We start from the raw sequence: 15,144 nt of genomic DNA on the forward strand, positions 1-15,144 counted from the left end.
CTTCCTTTACTAAACGCAAGTCAGGCTGTAAGTCTCTGACAATGTGAAAGGCTTGAATTAACATTTTCTATGAGAAGCGCCATTTATGACTGCTGAAATCTTAATATTTTGTCACAATTTGACAACAGATGTGTTTTATGTTTAAAAAATAGAAAATACATTGCAAATCAGAGAACAATATTTCCCTTCAGATTAACTTTGCAGGTATATCTGAAAACTGAATAATGACTTGATGTTTTCATTTACCAAAATTATGAAGAAGAGTTAGTGGTAAATCAGAGTAAAATCAGGTATTAGCAATTTGAAAGACTAATGATAGATACCTTAGTGATACCTGGACATGACAAAAGTCACAGAGTAAGTGTTTCCCTTCAATTTTTCTAAATTGATAAAGAAACCTCAGGGAATCCATAAAATGAACTTTAAACATGTGCCAAGGTTTGCTGGGAATTGTTTATAAAACTTTTTTTCCTATCCCATTAGAGATAGCTATGAACCCCTGAAACGACAAGTTAAATATTTACACTTATAAAAATAAATAATAATTTATTAAATAATTGTTCTTATGCACCCAGACTGTCATGGCTCAACTGGTTCCTATCATATTGAACAGGGTTTTTAAAAAAATAGCCAATAAGCTTGATTTAGTGTTCGCTCATCTTGAGATATAAAAACAAAATGCATATTCACTACTAGAAAACCTAATGAATCAAGATAAATCCCAGATCTGAAATGTTCAAAATGATCTTTCTGAGACACCTCCCAATTCTGTCGTATGTGGTGCTGCTTTCTCTTACCATCTGTGATGAGGAGAATGAAATACTCACTGACGACGGTGCATTCCAAGTATCTTCTGAAATTCTTTCAGTTCTTTTTCAAGTACTGGGTATTCATAGACATCGTCCAGCACACTCCTGTATATGGTCTGGGGTGGGGTGGGGTCAGAAAATGGCAGCTGAATTGGTCTGGTGTCTATTTTGTAAGGATTAAGACTCAAACAGTGGGTAACCTGATCAGAGAGATAAGTGGAACCCAGAACAATACAAGGGGTTAAACCAGGCACCAGGGAGCTCCTGAGTGGGGCTTCCACCTCAGGCCCCTGGCTCAACTATGTGGCTCTCTGGCAGCCCTCGGGGGCTATGGGTAGGAGCTACTCAAAATTCCCAGGCCTGTTCTACAACATAGTTTTAGAAATAACAGCCACATAATTATTTGGGAGGGAAAAAGAAATCTATTGAATTAAATTAACCAGTTGTTTTGAAAGTAACAGTAGTTTAATCAGAGACTTAGTTTAAACCAGTTTTTAACTGGATGTCTAAAAGATATTTGAATTTTGAAATCAAAGTGATTTCTTTCATGAAGACAAAGTCAGTTTAGACACTTGCCCATTCTGAAATAGAACTCTTCCCCGACCGGATTCCACTGTCCCCCTCCTCTGTATTGACCCGCACAGCCAACATGCTTTTGGTGGCCAAAAGAGTCCAGCTGTCTACAAACTGTCTCCAGAGAATCATCTGTGTTGAAAAGACACTGCAGCTTACTCATGATTAGAAACACATATCAGCTTACCTAATTTAAAATGGAAATCTAGGTTTAGCATCAATTTTATAAGTTATGATTGTTTTAATGTCTCAAAATATACCAGGTCCTGAAAAAGTTTCATAATGCATACATTGTCAATATAGTTCTTATATGATAAAAATAATATTTTATCCTACTACTGTAGGTATGGGACTGGTTAGTTTAAACCTATAATACATCTCAACATATTAGGCAGTATCAAATTTTAAAGTATGTTTTATTTAACCTTCCTTAATTATTTCATTTGCAATCAAAATTCTCATGACAGGTAAAATAAATAACCTTAAATGAGTGCCTTTAAAACTTGCCTTCTACATTTATTCACATATAATTATTTAAAGTTAAAAATTTCTAACTATGTAAATAATATTTGGCTTCAGAAGCCAAAACAAATACTTTGAATCATAACTTTAACATTACAAACAAGTTAGAGGACAGTAGCATACAAATTAGATTACTGAAATGCACAACTGAAAATAAAGTCAGTCATTCAGCATCAAAGAGTAACTGAATAACTGGAAGTTTTACGTTACCTTTAAAAACATTTTTGAATGTTCATCTTCATGTAACCAGTCTTTGTACAGAGCAATCCACTGAGAAACAAGATGCAAGACCTTCCGTTTCCGACAAGGAACATCTGAATTTTCTTCTTTGCCTTGATACTTCTTGGCAGAATAGGTGCAAATAGTTAAGAAAGAATACTGCATTTTTGCAAGTAAAAATATGAAGAGATCCATTTATTCTTGTTTTCACAAAATATGTTAATGCACATTTTTGAAAAAAAAATCTCCAAGTATCTGTATATGCAGGAAGAAAAGAACATGTGTAGGGAAAGTAACAGGTGTGCACTGAAAAAAGCAAAAGGAAACCCAGAAAAATGATTTACATACACTTGGTGGCAGGCCATGAGGATAAGGACTAGATGATCAAACTGACAAATGTATCACACAGTTCCACAAGCAGTGAGGGTTAATGCCACTTTGAAGAGATACCAGATGGGCCATTAATCACAAGGGTGGCTTCAAGAGATCTGGCCTCACTACATAGGTGGTCACTATTTCCATCAGGATGACATCAGAAGTAGGCCACATACACTTTGATCCTCAGAAATTTACATTCTAAAGTAGTGCCAAATAAGCATGGATTTCTGGACCATAATTTGTGGTGTGATTCAACTGTCCATCCCCAGGAATTTACATGGAAAAAAAAAAAAAAGAAATGGATAAGTGTACAAATATAAGTAAAAAGGGCTGCTAATTTAATTTTCTCTGGAATAAAAAATATTAAATAGGAGTAACTTAAAGGCTTCAACCACTGACGACAGTTAAATAAATTACTGCATATTCATTTAAAGGGCTCTTTTGTAGCCATAAGGCTGATGGTCTAGCACTCTATTTGCTGACACAGGGCATCCACAATATACTATTAATTAGGAAAGCAAGTAAGAAAAGAATATGTCAGGATCATCCATTTCTATTAACTATGTTTATTTACATGGTCATTGCCTGGAAAGATATATACTGATAGTTAACAGTGGCTTCTTAAAGTAATGAGATTTCAGAGAACATGAATTATTTTTATTATACTTACAAGCATTCCCCAATTTGTATACAATGACAATGTGTTAACTATGCAGTTAAAATTAAATAAAAATAACAACCTCAAAGGCAACAAGCTTAAAACCTTAGGAATAAGACAGAAGCTTGGCACTTCCCAAAACATCCTAGTGTTTTTTGCCTCCCAAATTATCATTTCTGAGTATCTTGGACACCTTAAAAAATTAACCAGAAATACACCAGCCCAGGCTGGATGCATGAGACAAGTGCTCGGGCCTGGTGCACTGGGAAGACCCAGAGGGATCGGGTAGAGAGGGAGGTGGGAGAGGGGATCGGGATGGGGAATACATGTAAATCCATGGCTGATTCATGTCAGTGTATGACAAAAACCACTACAATATTGTAAAGTAATTAGCCTCCAACTAATAAAAATAAATGAAAAAAAAAATTAACTAGAAATAGAAAATGCTATGACCCCAAACACAGGTAGGCTTTAGGGTTACTGGACAGGATTATATATTCTTTAATGCTGATATATAATAGCAAAACAGGGACAAATTCTGTATCAGACTTTGTAACATTTTTTATAATCTGCTCATTTAAAAGAAGCATTTACTTGGGTCTTAACTGCAGGAACTAGTTCCCCGACCAGGGATCGAACCTGGCCCCCTGCATTGGGAACACAGAGTCTTAGCCACTGGGTCACCAGAGAGGTCCCCTTTGTAGCTATTTTAAAACATAATTCAGTCACTGTCTCCCCAACCTACAAAAGTACATTAAGGACTGAGGGATAAAAAGATGTGGCACGTAGACACAGTGGAATACTATATATAAGATCATGGCATCCGGCCCCATCACTTCACGGCAAATAGATGGGAAAACAATGGAAACGGTGACAGACTATTTTTTTGAGCTTCAAAATCACTGCAGATGGTGACTGCAGCCATGAAATTAAAAGACTTTTACTCCTTGGAAGAAAAGTTATGACCAACCTAGAAAGCTTATTAAAAAGCAGACACTACTTTGCCAACAAAGGTCCATCTAGTCAAAGCTATGGTTTTTCCATTTGTCATGTATGGATGTAAGAGTTAGACTATAAAGAAAGCTGAGCACCAAAGAATTGATGCTTTTGAACTGTGGTGTTGGAGAAGACTCTTGAGAGTCCCTTGGACTGCGAGGAGATCCAACCAGCCTATCCTAAAGGAGATCAGTCCTGAATATTCATTGGAAGGACTGATGCCGAAGCTGAAACTCCAATACTTTGGCCATCTGATGCGAAGAACTGACCCATTTGAAGAGACCCTGATGCTGGGAAAGACTGAAGGCAGGAGAAGGGGATGACAGAGGATGAGACGGTTGGATGGCATCACCGACGCGATGGACATGAGTTTGAGTAAGCTCTGGCAAGTGGTGATGGACAGGGAAGCCTGGAAGGCTGCAGTCCATGAGGTCACAAAGAGTCGGACACGGCTGAGCAATTGAACTGAACTGAATAGTATTTATATATATAAATATAGAGAATAGTATTTATATATATAAATGGTATCACTTTACTGTACAGTAGAAATTAATACATTATAAATCAAATATACTTCAATAAAAAATTTAAAAATAAATAGGGGAGAAAAGTTATAGATAACACTGAATATTTTAGAATGGATACATCTGGGGGAGGGGGGGCAGGAAATACTTAAAATCCTTGTTATTTCACCATGAAATTAAAGCAACTAATTCAGAAAACTAACTCAGAAAAAAAAAAAGTACATCAAGGACATCTGATTTCTTTGATGTTTACCTGTGAAACAAACTCAGGCAAACACAAATAATTTGTTAAAGTATGCATTTCTTCTAGTTTTTCTCTTGAAAGGTGTAATATAAGGATTTATCTTGCATTATTTCCACTTATGCAAATGCTTTTTTGTCTTTTCCTGTGACCTTCATGGCTTGACTTCTGATAAAGAAAAAACTCTTCCTTAAACATTGTAAGTCAAGACACTCTTTTGGATACCGAGTGTGTTTCCATGGCATGGCTTCCTGGCCTTTGATCTGTTGCATCTCTTCTAGTCATTGTATGCAATCCTAAAGCCTCCTTAACTGGTCATTAACCCTCTAATCACATCCATCATCCTAAAACAGCGTGCCCTGACAAAGCTCTGAAATGATGACAGCTGATTGGGGGTGGCAGTGGGGGGGTCAGACCTCCCAAGTGGGAAACCCTTGTCTTCCCCAGGATACTTGCCCAGAAGAACACTATCACATGCATGCTTCCCCACCCATGTGGTCTGGCACTAACTGATTGATTGTCTTCTAAGTTCAGTTACTGCCAATCCACTCAACCTCTTGACTCTGGGGTTTTACCCAGTAGGCCAAATTCATCTCTAGATTCTAAAGCCTTGTGACACAGGTTTGAAGAAAACATAATATCGACAATGTACCCACGACACGGAATGTGAAAGCAGCAGCTCTGCATCTCTGGTCCCCCCTGCATACTGTCTCCTTTCATCTTTCACCTTGGCGATCATGACATTAATATTTAACACAGCCCCACTCTACTGAGGGCTTGAGTAAATGAAGAAAGGCAGTTAATTCCCAATGTGAGACATCTGTCTGGGAGGAAGCCGACACGGCACCCTGAAGCCAATGAAGGATATTGCCTCAGCAGCGCCTGGCACAGGTCGTCAGTTGTCATGAAGACCGTGTACGTGAGAAGGAAGTCATCAAGGAGAGTCTCTGCAGAGAGAGGAAAACAAACACAAGGTGAGCAAATCGGAGGTAAGAGGGCCAAGCTGCTCGGCCAGGCTCTGGAAGAGTGTGCACAGCAGAAATATCAATGGTGGTGGCAGTGGGAGGGGTAAGGTTAGGAGAATTTTAGGACAAAATACATTTATTAAAGTTACTTTTAAAAACTCTTTTATAGAATGCCTCAAGCAATGACTTTGTTTTTTTTTTTTATTACAAGGCTCTCTAAACATATAATTTTGTCATCTGTTTTTTCCTTCCCTAAACCTCATCTATATTTGCGGGTACCGATGTTATGGAAAACCAGTGTAATAAAAAAACATGCTTTTAAAAATAAATTTTATATGATTTCTGAAGTATGCACTCCAGACCTACAGGAAATGACACCTATAAATTCTAATCCCTGGAGGCTCAGATGGTAAAGAATCTGCCTGTAATGCAGGAGACCTAGGTTCAACCCCTGGATTGGGAAGATCCTTTGGAGAGGGCATGGCATCTCACTCCAGTATTCTTGCCTGGAGAATCCTCATGGAGAGAAGAGCCTGGGGGGCTACAGTTCCTGGGGTCGCAGAGTCGGACACAACTGAGCCAGTAACTACAGCACAAAAGTTATTTACATAAGTCTAGGATAAGAACAATGGATAATAAAAGCCAGAGGATACATGGCAATTTCCAAGGCTGTTCACCTTTATCTCTTGAAAGCATCTGTAAGAAGTTGGGAAAGTGAAGAGTGATTTTCTTACTGCTGTGAAGAGAGACAGGGCTGAGTCCAGTTAAAAATGGAGAGCAGATAAAAAGGATCATGACATACTCCTTCCTAATTCCTTTTCTACCACTTCAACACAAACAGGTCCCATTTTTACTGCCTCTTTGGCTGAGTGCTCTTTACAAAGTCCATCTTACATATAATATGAAACTATTAAACAGGCAGACTGACTGATCTCCAATAAACTTCAAAAATGATAGAAAGACATGTTCAGAATGCAAAGCAGACCTTTCGCCATAGTAGTCTTTATTTACTCTCCACATCTTAAAATTCATTGTACCCTATTATTTAGTTTTCATGTTGTTTACATTCTGGATACCAAAATTTTAGCTATTTGAAATAGTAATAAATTCTATAAATAGTGAGCTTGTGTACTTAATAGCACTGATGCTCCTTCATACTACAAATGTGAAAGTAGAAAGAATTGTCCAGAACAGAACTCTATAGCTCCATTTTGAAGACTGGAAAAATTCCATACTTTTAGAAATAACCAGCAATTCTCCTTTAAAAGTTATCAATGTAAAACAGACTGTTTTGAAGAATACAAAATTCTGATAAAAAGAGGCTGTGAATGACACCTACAGCCCTATATCAGCTGCAGGGGTTAACTTATTTCCATGGTTTGTTTATGCTGCAAAACAGCAAGATACTCTTGATCTACACAGGTAAAGTGGTTGCAAATGGTAATGGGTTACCAAAACTTCTTGCTTTCTAGAAGCTCTTTATTAAAATGAATCAGAGGTGTTCATGAAGAGCATTAGGGATTTTTTTTTCAAAGGAATTTTTTTTTTTTTTCAGATAAGTAACAGTGAAAAAGTCAAAATGTTAGTCACTCAGTTGTGTCTGACTCTTGGCAACTCCATGGACTATATAGCCCACCAGGCTCCTCTGTCCATGGAATTCTCTAGGTAAGAATACTGGAGAAGGTTGCCATTGCCTTCTCCAGGGGATCTTCCCAACCCAGGGATCGAACCTGGTCTCCTGCACTGCAGGCAGATTCTTTATTGTCTGAGCTACCAGGGAAGCCCAAGCAACAGTATTCCTTGCTAAAAAAACATAAAATTTGAAAAACAGCACCTAAAATGTAAAATAAGGCTAAGCTTACACATATTGCATCACATGCAGTATGTGAAGAGTCACTACTACTATTCATCTGTGGAAAAAGCAAGTTCTCAAGCAGAAGAGCCGAGGCCTTGCTGGACACATATTAAGGCCAGCACGGGAAAGCCACGGGACTGCAGCTGGCTGCAACTGGATTCATGCAGCCTACATTCACAGCAGAGCTAGGGGTTCTCTGCTTAGGTCCTTGTTCACAGGAGTTTCCAATCTATGCACAAAAAGGCAGAAGAAATTTTATTCTAAGATCTACCCCCAAGCTAGTTAACCCGCAGCACAAGTTAGTCACTGGCTTCCTAGTGAAAACTTTGGAATGTACATTTGAAATTTTTGTGTCTCTTTCCTTACAGGGTTTTAAATAGATGAAGTTAAGATCCAACAATGGTGTGATGTCTGAACCCCTAGGATATCTGGGAAACTAACTTGCAAACTATCACTCTGGGATGCTGCTGAACAATAATGTTCACGAATTAGGACATTTCTCTGCACTAAATACGGTTGATGAGAATCCTCAGCTTCTCTGGTCTGATTAGAAGTGAAGTTTTTTTTGCATTCAGTATTAGATACAGGCAGCAAGGACCTCAGAGAAGCCTAGAATTACTTTAGGCTTTCCAATGGGCCCTTACAGACTGGAGCAAATACTACACAGAAACCCCTGGGTGATGCCACCGAGTGCGTCCTACAAGTCAGCACAAAGTTTTGGTGTGACACCCGGGTTCAGACTCTTTGGGATGTTCTTAGGTGTGTGCTCAGTTGCTCAACTGTGTCCTTGTGATCCCAAGGACCATAGCCCACCAGGCTCCTCTGTCCGTGGAATTTTCCAGGCAAGAATACTAGAATGAGCTGCCTCCTCCAGGGTATCCTCCCGATCAAGGGACCAAACCTGCATCTCTTGCGTCTTCTGCATTGGCGGACGGGTTCTTTAACACTGAGCCACCTGGGAAGCCCCTTGGAATGGTCTTACACTTAGCTAATTTAATGGGGTTGGAAGTATTCTCCAATCAAGTTTTACTCCATGAAAAATTCACATTAAAAAGAACACCATACTGGAAATATCTGTAAATAATATATACAGTATTTCATGCAATAAAGAACTGTATTAGTAAAATAAGAAGAACACCATTAACTTTGACATAAGCAGTCATTCCACTCCAAAACAGTCTTAGATGATGAACTGAGTGACTCTGAGAGTTTGGCTGGATGGTGGCAAAACCATTTGGCATTCAATTCCATTAACCAGCTCATACAAGATAATACTTGTTGAGGGCTCTGACCCAGAAATGCTTATTTTCCCTGAAGCTACTACCATATTTAATATTCAACAGCATTTACCTAATTATCTCCCTGCCATAGAAATAATAATTAAAGACAATGAGGCTATATAAAAACATCTCCAGTTAAAAATCTAATGAAAATAACAGCTAAAATTCCTTATGAATAGAACAGATTCCCAACACTCCTAACTCAAATCTTTATATAACTATCATTTTGTTCTGAAAATTTTCTACATAAATAGAGCTTTCCTTTATTCTTTTCAGTACTGGTATTTTTTTTTTTTTTTTTTTTTTGCCACATATGAGAGTAATTGAGTGACTTAATCAAAAAGACACACTTCAAATAGAAGTGCATTTTAATAGCCATGCTTCAAAAAAAAGGCCGTCCCATTGGTATTTAGACATATTTTTAGAACCACAATAGCTATATAAATGATCCCCTGAAGACTATTAGCCAACAATGGCCATTTAGAAAGACTAGCAAATCCACTGGCAACCATATTAAAACACTATAATTATATATTATATTATATACTGCTTAATTAATGGTAATTTAAGACTCTAGGTAGAAAAGCACTTTTGTGTATAAAAACATCTTTCACTTAAACACATTCATAGTTGCCATACAGACTCACATTCTGAATAAAAAGATGCATTCATTTATTTCTAGCTTAATGAATACCTAGGTATTAATATACAAAAAAACTTGTCTTTGAAATTCTACTAATTAAATCAAATCACTAAATCTAATGCCAAGTTGTTGGCTCATCACTGACAAAAATACTCAGCTATCCTTTTAGGCATACCCCCTCTCCCCACAAATAATATAACATTTTCTAGTGGATTTTTAATTACAAGAATTACTTTTTGCAGTATAAAAATAACATGCTAATAACAATCAAAACTGTAAGGTAAATACTATTACAGTTTTAAGAACTATGTAACTTGAAATAAAATATATTAATATGCTGTAGAAGATCTAAAAGAATGGCTCTAAAATTTGTGTCTATAATTAGCCATGGTGTTAATTAATACAGAACTTTTCTCGATCATCTGCTACTTTTTAAACTTGAAGGCATAAGAAAAGAATTGTCTATTTTTATTTGACTTTACTTGAATGTATTTTTCTTTCATGCATAAATTAACATTTTTTCTATCACTTTAAGTGTATAAAGCACTAAAAATTTCCGTTTTATTTCTACAAAGCACAAAAGTTTCTAGAACATCCCCAAGTTATGTCAAGGTGGAACGATAATTGGCTTGGTATAGATCCTTTGTATAGATTTCTGTTATGTAAATTTAATCAAATGAAAGAAATGGTCTAAATGCTTCCAAAAATTCTAAGCTTAATGCCTTTTTCTTTTTTCAGTTATCAAAAAAAAAAAACCAAAACCTCTGAAGTCTATAAATCATGAGTATAGGGTGACTCAGGAGCAATTAGAAAAATCTACTTCAGTTTTATTTTCCAACACTCACCAACAAAATGCACTGCAATAATGAAACTACTCACCCGTTAAAGTAAATTACCAAGAAAGCAAATGAAAAGAATTTTGACAGACAACAGTCTATTGGAGCCATTTGATCTATGTAAGGTAATGTGAATATTCAACATTTCTGTACTAACTCATATTCCCCAAAGTACTGTTGGCAGTTTTGTTTCACCTGTATTTCTACTTCAGATGCAATGAAATTTAAGGTGCTTTAAAATATGCTTGACTTTACCTTTATTCCAAGGAGCCAAGCTTTGTACTTGAAAGGGCCTATTCCTGGCCCTGGAATGTTACAACTTACCATTATTTTTTGAGAAGCAGTGCCAAAATGTACCATGTAATCTGATTAAGTACAAACAAAATAATTTCACCTTCATGCTTGAATCATAGGCTCAAGTGCTAGGCCACTGATAGGGGTTGTGCCTCTTGCTTAGTGTATTTCACATTTCAAAATGCAGTATTCGTGACGTCAAATGCAGCTGTTTACTACAGCTTTTAAATTCAGTTGATTTCTGCAGAATTTTACAATTTCACCACAGTACTGCTTAGCCATTCTAAAACTGCCAAATCCTGAGATCTAGCTTTATTTTTAGACATCGATTACACAAGAAATGTTTATTCATTTAATGCTGTTTCTACATCAAACTTGAAAAGTCATCCCTTTAATGACTATAGATAGGGATGGCGTGGCACTCTTCCAATGATAAAATCCGTTTTCATTTTAACTTGGAAAATTTGGTTTTAGAATCCCACCACATTTCTTTAGGACAGAATGACTTGAGTGCAGCAGGTTTTACGTTCTTGGCTACATTTAATTCCACACACTGCCTTTTAAAAATGTCACAAGAAGGAGCGTGGAATATTAACAGCGGCGCTTTTATCTTCTCCGCACAGAGAAAGGGTCACATTTGCAGGTCGCTCTGTCGTTACAGAGGGGCCGGGCTCCATGAGCTCCTGCTGTCCCAGCCCCCATCAGCTGCTGTGTTCCGGCACAATTCATGGATCTGCCATGTCTGCCGGGAAGCTCAGAGGACAGTGCAGAGTATGCAGAGGGAGTCAGAGACTCTGATTCCCACCTGGGGAGGCTGGAGCAGAGTACCTCATTCCCTTGGGCCTTTAGCACAATCCCCTAAGTCCACACCTAGCAGAGCTGGAGTTCAGTCAGGTAGAACAGTATAGCTAAGGTATCTGGCAAAGAATCCGGTACACATCAAGCACACAATAAATCCTTTCTGCTCTTTGCATGCATGCTAAGTCGCTTTAGTCGTGTTCAACTCTCCGTGACCCCATGACCTGTAGCCAGCCAGGCTCTTCTGTCCATGGTGCTCTCCAGGCAAGAATACTGGAGTGAGTTGCCATGCCCTCCTTCAGGGGGATCTTCCTGATCCAGGGATCAAACCCACATCTCCTACATTACAGGCAGATTCTTTACCGCTGAGCCACCAGGGAAGCCCATCTGTTCTTTAGTTTCCTAAAATAAATTACTTATGTCTATCCTTACCTGTTTCTCCAAGTGCTACCAGTCAACCAACCAAAACTGCAGGAGGGCTGAACTACACATAAGGCATCTTTTGAGGCACTAGGGGTTGATACAGGGACGCACAGTGGCTGGTGCATGGCATGATCTAAGTGAGGTAACATTACAACCAAGCAGTGCCAACCACAGATGTCACAGGGGATGAAGGAGAGACTCCCGTATGCCAGGGAAGGTTTCACCAAACAGGGGGCATGCGAGAGGACCCCTGAACTTCTGAGAAGAATTGGAGGAGGAAGAAACTAAGTGTGTAAGCAAAGGAGTGGGTATGGGTGTGTGTCTGTGGCTGAGTCACAGACCAGTGGTCTTTGAGACTTGATTGTTCCTAAAGATGTTTTGTGCTAGATGACAATATTTAAAAATCAGAAATCTGGCAACACCAGGTCCACAGTTCAGTTGGCAACCATGGTTTAAAGCTGAGTTGCACTTCTTGTGCAGAGGGGCCTCCCCAGTTTAGCACAGTTCTACTCTGGCTGGCTTCTTTTGTTCACATGAACTGTCTGTGGACATGTGAGTTTGCAAGTCTTAGTCTATGATATAGTTATGAAACAGTAATGGAAGGGTCACACGGTATAACAGAAAACCTAAAAATGTACGTTGGAGCCAACTCCCAGAGGATCTTTGAGCTCAAGACTAAGGAGTCTGGGGCTCATTCTATAGGAAAAGCAAAGTGAGTAGAGACTTTTGAGGTCAGAAGTGATGAAAGATACAGATTACACTTGCTGCATCCCAGAAGTGAGTGGGGATAAAGGAGGAATAAGGGAGGGAGAATGAGTTTACTTTTAAATGCACTGAGCCTGGATTCCCTAGGTTACTTTAAGTGAAACTACTGAGCAATATATCAAGACCAGAGTTTGCTAACAAAGGCTACATGAAGATGGAAGTTACTGTATAGAGTGGTTGGGAACAACATGAATTTTCAGCAACAGTCCTAAGACGTAAGCAGAGGGCTAAGGGTTAAGCTGGGGTGGAAGTTTACATTTGGGTGATGGCAAGAGAAAGATGAATTAAAAAAAGAGAGAGAGAGAAAAGAGAAGAAACTGGAGAATTGGGAGATGAAATGTAATAGAAACCAACAAGAAAGGACTGGGAAAGAGAGCAGATCAAAAGTCTCAAAAGTTGCTGGACAGAGGTCCATGAGACAGGGCATTCAAGGGCCACTGGATTTGGTGTGTGATGGTCTGCGTGCTTTAGAGATATGCCCCTTCGTAAGTGTCAGAGGCATACTCTAGTTAGACTGAAAGAAACTACAGATATTCTGACAACCAGCTCTCACACCATCTAGCATGCTGTTTCTTCCCAAAGACTCCTTGCAATTGTGTAGCTCATTGATCAGTAACAGCAGGTGCTCTCACGAATGAGCCAGGAGGTCAAATTTCTTCATGATCAATGCAAATACTGTTTTACTTAACAGTATATATGAGAATATGGCATTTATCATGAGTGTGATGCTTAAAATACCAATCTGCCAGCATCTACCAACAAAAATTAATATCAAAGATTTGCTCAGTCTAACATAACTGAACTGAGTTGTTGAATCTTGTACAATCAACACCACACAATGATTTCTTAAGATACAAACTGTGTTCCTAAGTGCCTGGCAAATGTTCTAAAATTTCATGAAACAAAAGAAAATTAATTTATACATTAAATTTTAAATCAGAAGTCTCAGGTCTGGTTGTTGTGGTTCAGTCATTAGGTCATATCTGACTCTTTGCCACCACATGGATTGCAGGCCTGGTTATTTCAAGAAATAACTCCAATCCTTGAATAAACTTAAAACAAAGTATGGCATTTTTATCTCCTAAGCAGTAAGCAGAATCTCTATTATCAGCTTTCTTTCAAAACTTGAAATATATCACCATTCTGAGTACTAATTTTTCCCCCTTGGTCACTGTCAATCACTAGTGCTGGATTTCAGACAAGTAAAACTTTATTTACTAACTTACTTTTGTTTCTGGTTAAAAAAATTTTTTTAGGGACACTAGAAAAGCTACTTTAAACAAAGTTTAGCAATGGACAGTCAACTGCCTATTTTAAAGCTAAGAACTGGCATGATAGGTAGATATATTAAAGATAAAAGGATATTCTACAAACTTATTCACTTAAAGTAAACACAACTAAGGCTCTTTCTAAGCAATTTGGCACAAGATCTTATGCAAACTGAATGCTTCCAATACAAGAAAACTTACTTTAACATATTGCCTCTGTTTGAAAACATTTCTAGGATAAGTATCTCAACCAGTGACTGACAGCAGACATGCCTTTGTGTCTGGTTTCCAGAGCAGTCACTAGACTTCTTTCCAATATCACATGACTGCTTTCTTTCTCACACAGGTAAAGGGAAGGCTCGTGGTTTAGGGTCACAAAGAAAGGTTTGGTCACAACTGACGACCAAACTTCTATTACCTCAGGTTGAAGACAAAGGTGCAGGATAAAGTGTCAACTTTTGCAAAGACATGGAATTTGACTGGTGAGGTCATTAAAGAACTACAAAGGGCAGTCTACAAGCTCCAGACTGATGACTGTTGCGTCCATGTGAATATCTAAGCAAATCTCCACACCCCACTCCCACCCACCACCACTACCCAGCACACATATTTTAGTCTCAGTTCAGTTCAGTTCAGTGAAGTCACTCAGTCATGACCGACTCTTTGCACCCCATGGACTACAGCACGCCAGGCCTCCCTGTCCATCACCAACTCCCGGAGTTTACTCAAACTCATGTCCATTGAATTGGTGATGCCATCCAACCATCTCATCCTCTGTCATCCCCTTCTCCTCACACCTTCAATCTTTCCCAGCATCAGGGTCTTTTCAAATGGGTCAGTTCTTCGCATCAGGTGGCCAAAGTATTGGAGTTTCAGCTTCGGCATCAGTCCTTCCAATAAATATTCAAGACTGATTTCCTTTAGGATGGACTGGTCGGATCTCCTTGTAGTCCAAGGGACTCTCAAGAGTCTTCTCCAACACCACAGTTCAAAAGCATCAGTTCTTTGGTGCTCAGCTTTCTTTATAGTCCAACTCTCACATCCATACATGACCACTGGAAAAACCACAGCCTTGACTAGACGGACCTTTGTTGGCA

The 15,144-nt window shown here is 38.5% G+C and overlaps 1 protein-coding gene across 4 annotated transcripts in view; it reads right to left on the bottom strand.

Annotated features, from left to right (window-relative positions):
- The window catches only part of RAPGEF5 (Rap guanine nucleotide exchange factor 5), a 232,373-nt gene that overhangs the window by 41,904 nt on the left and 175,325 nt on the right, over positions 1-15,144 (bottom strand). For all 4 annotated transcript variants that reach the window (XM_043462812.1, XM_043462811.1, XM_043462813.1 and 1 more), the window contains 3 exons: positions 5,789-5,867; positions 2,115-2,259; positions 828-925 (listed from right to left, as the gene is read on the bottom strand). In XM_043462812.1, coding sequence (XP_043318747.1) covers positions 828-925; positions 2,115-2,259; positions 5,789-5,867 — 322 coding nt within the window. The remainder of the gene's footprint in view (positions 1-827; positions 926-2,114; positions 2,260-5,788; positions 5,868-15,144) is intronic.

The sequence above is a fragment of the Cervus canadensis genome, chromosome 3 (genome assembly GCF_019320065.1).
Source record: "Cervus canadensis isolate Bull #8, Minnesota chromosome 3, ASM1932006v1, whole genome shotgun sequence".
Classification (NCBI taxonomy): Eukaryota; Metazoa; Chordata; class Mammalia; order Artiodactyla; family Cervidae; genus Cervus; species Cervus canadensis.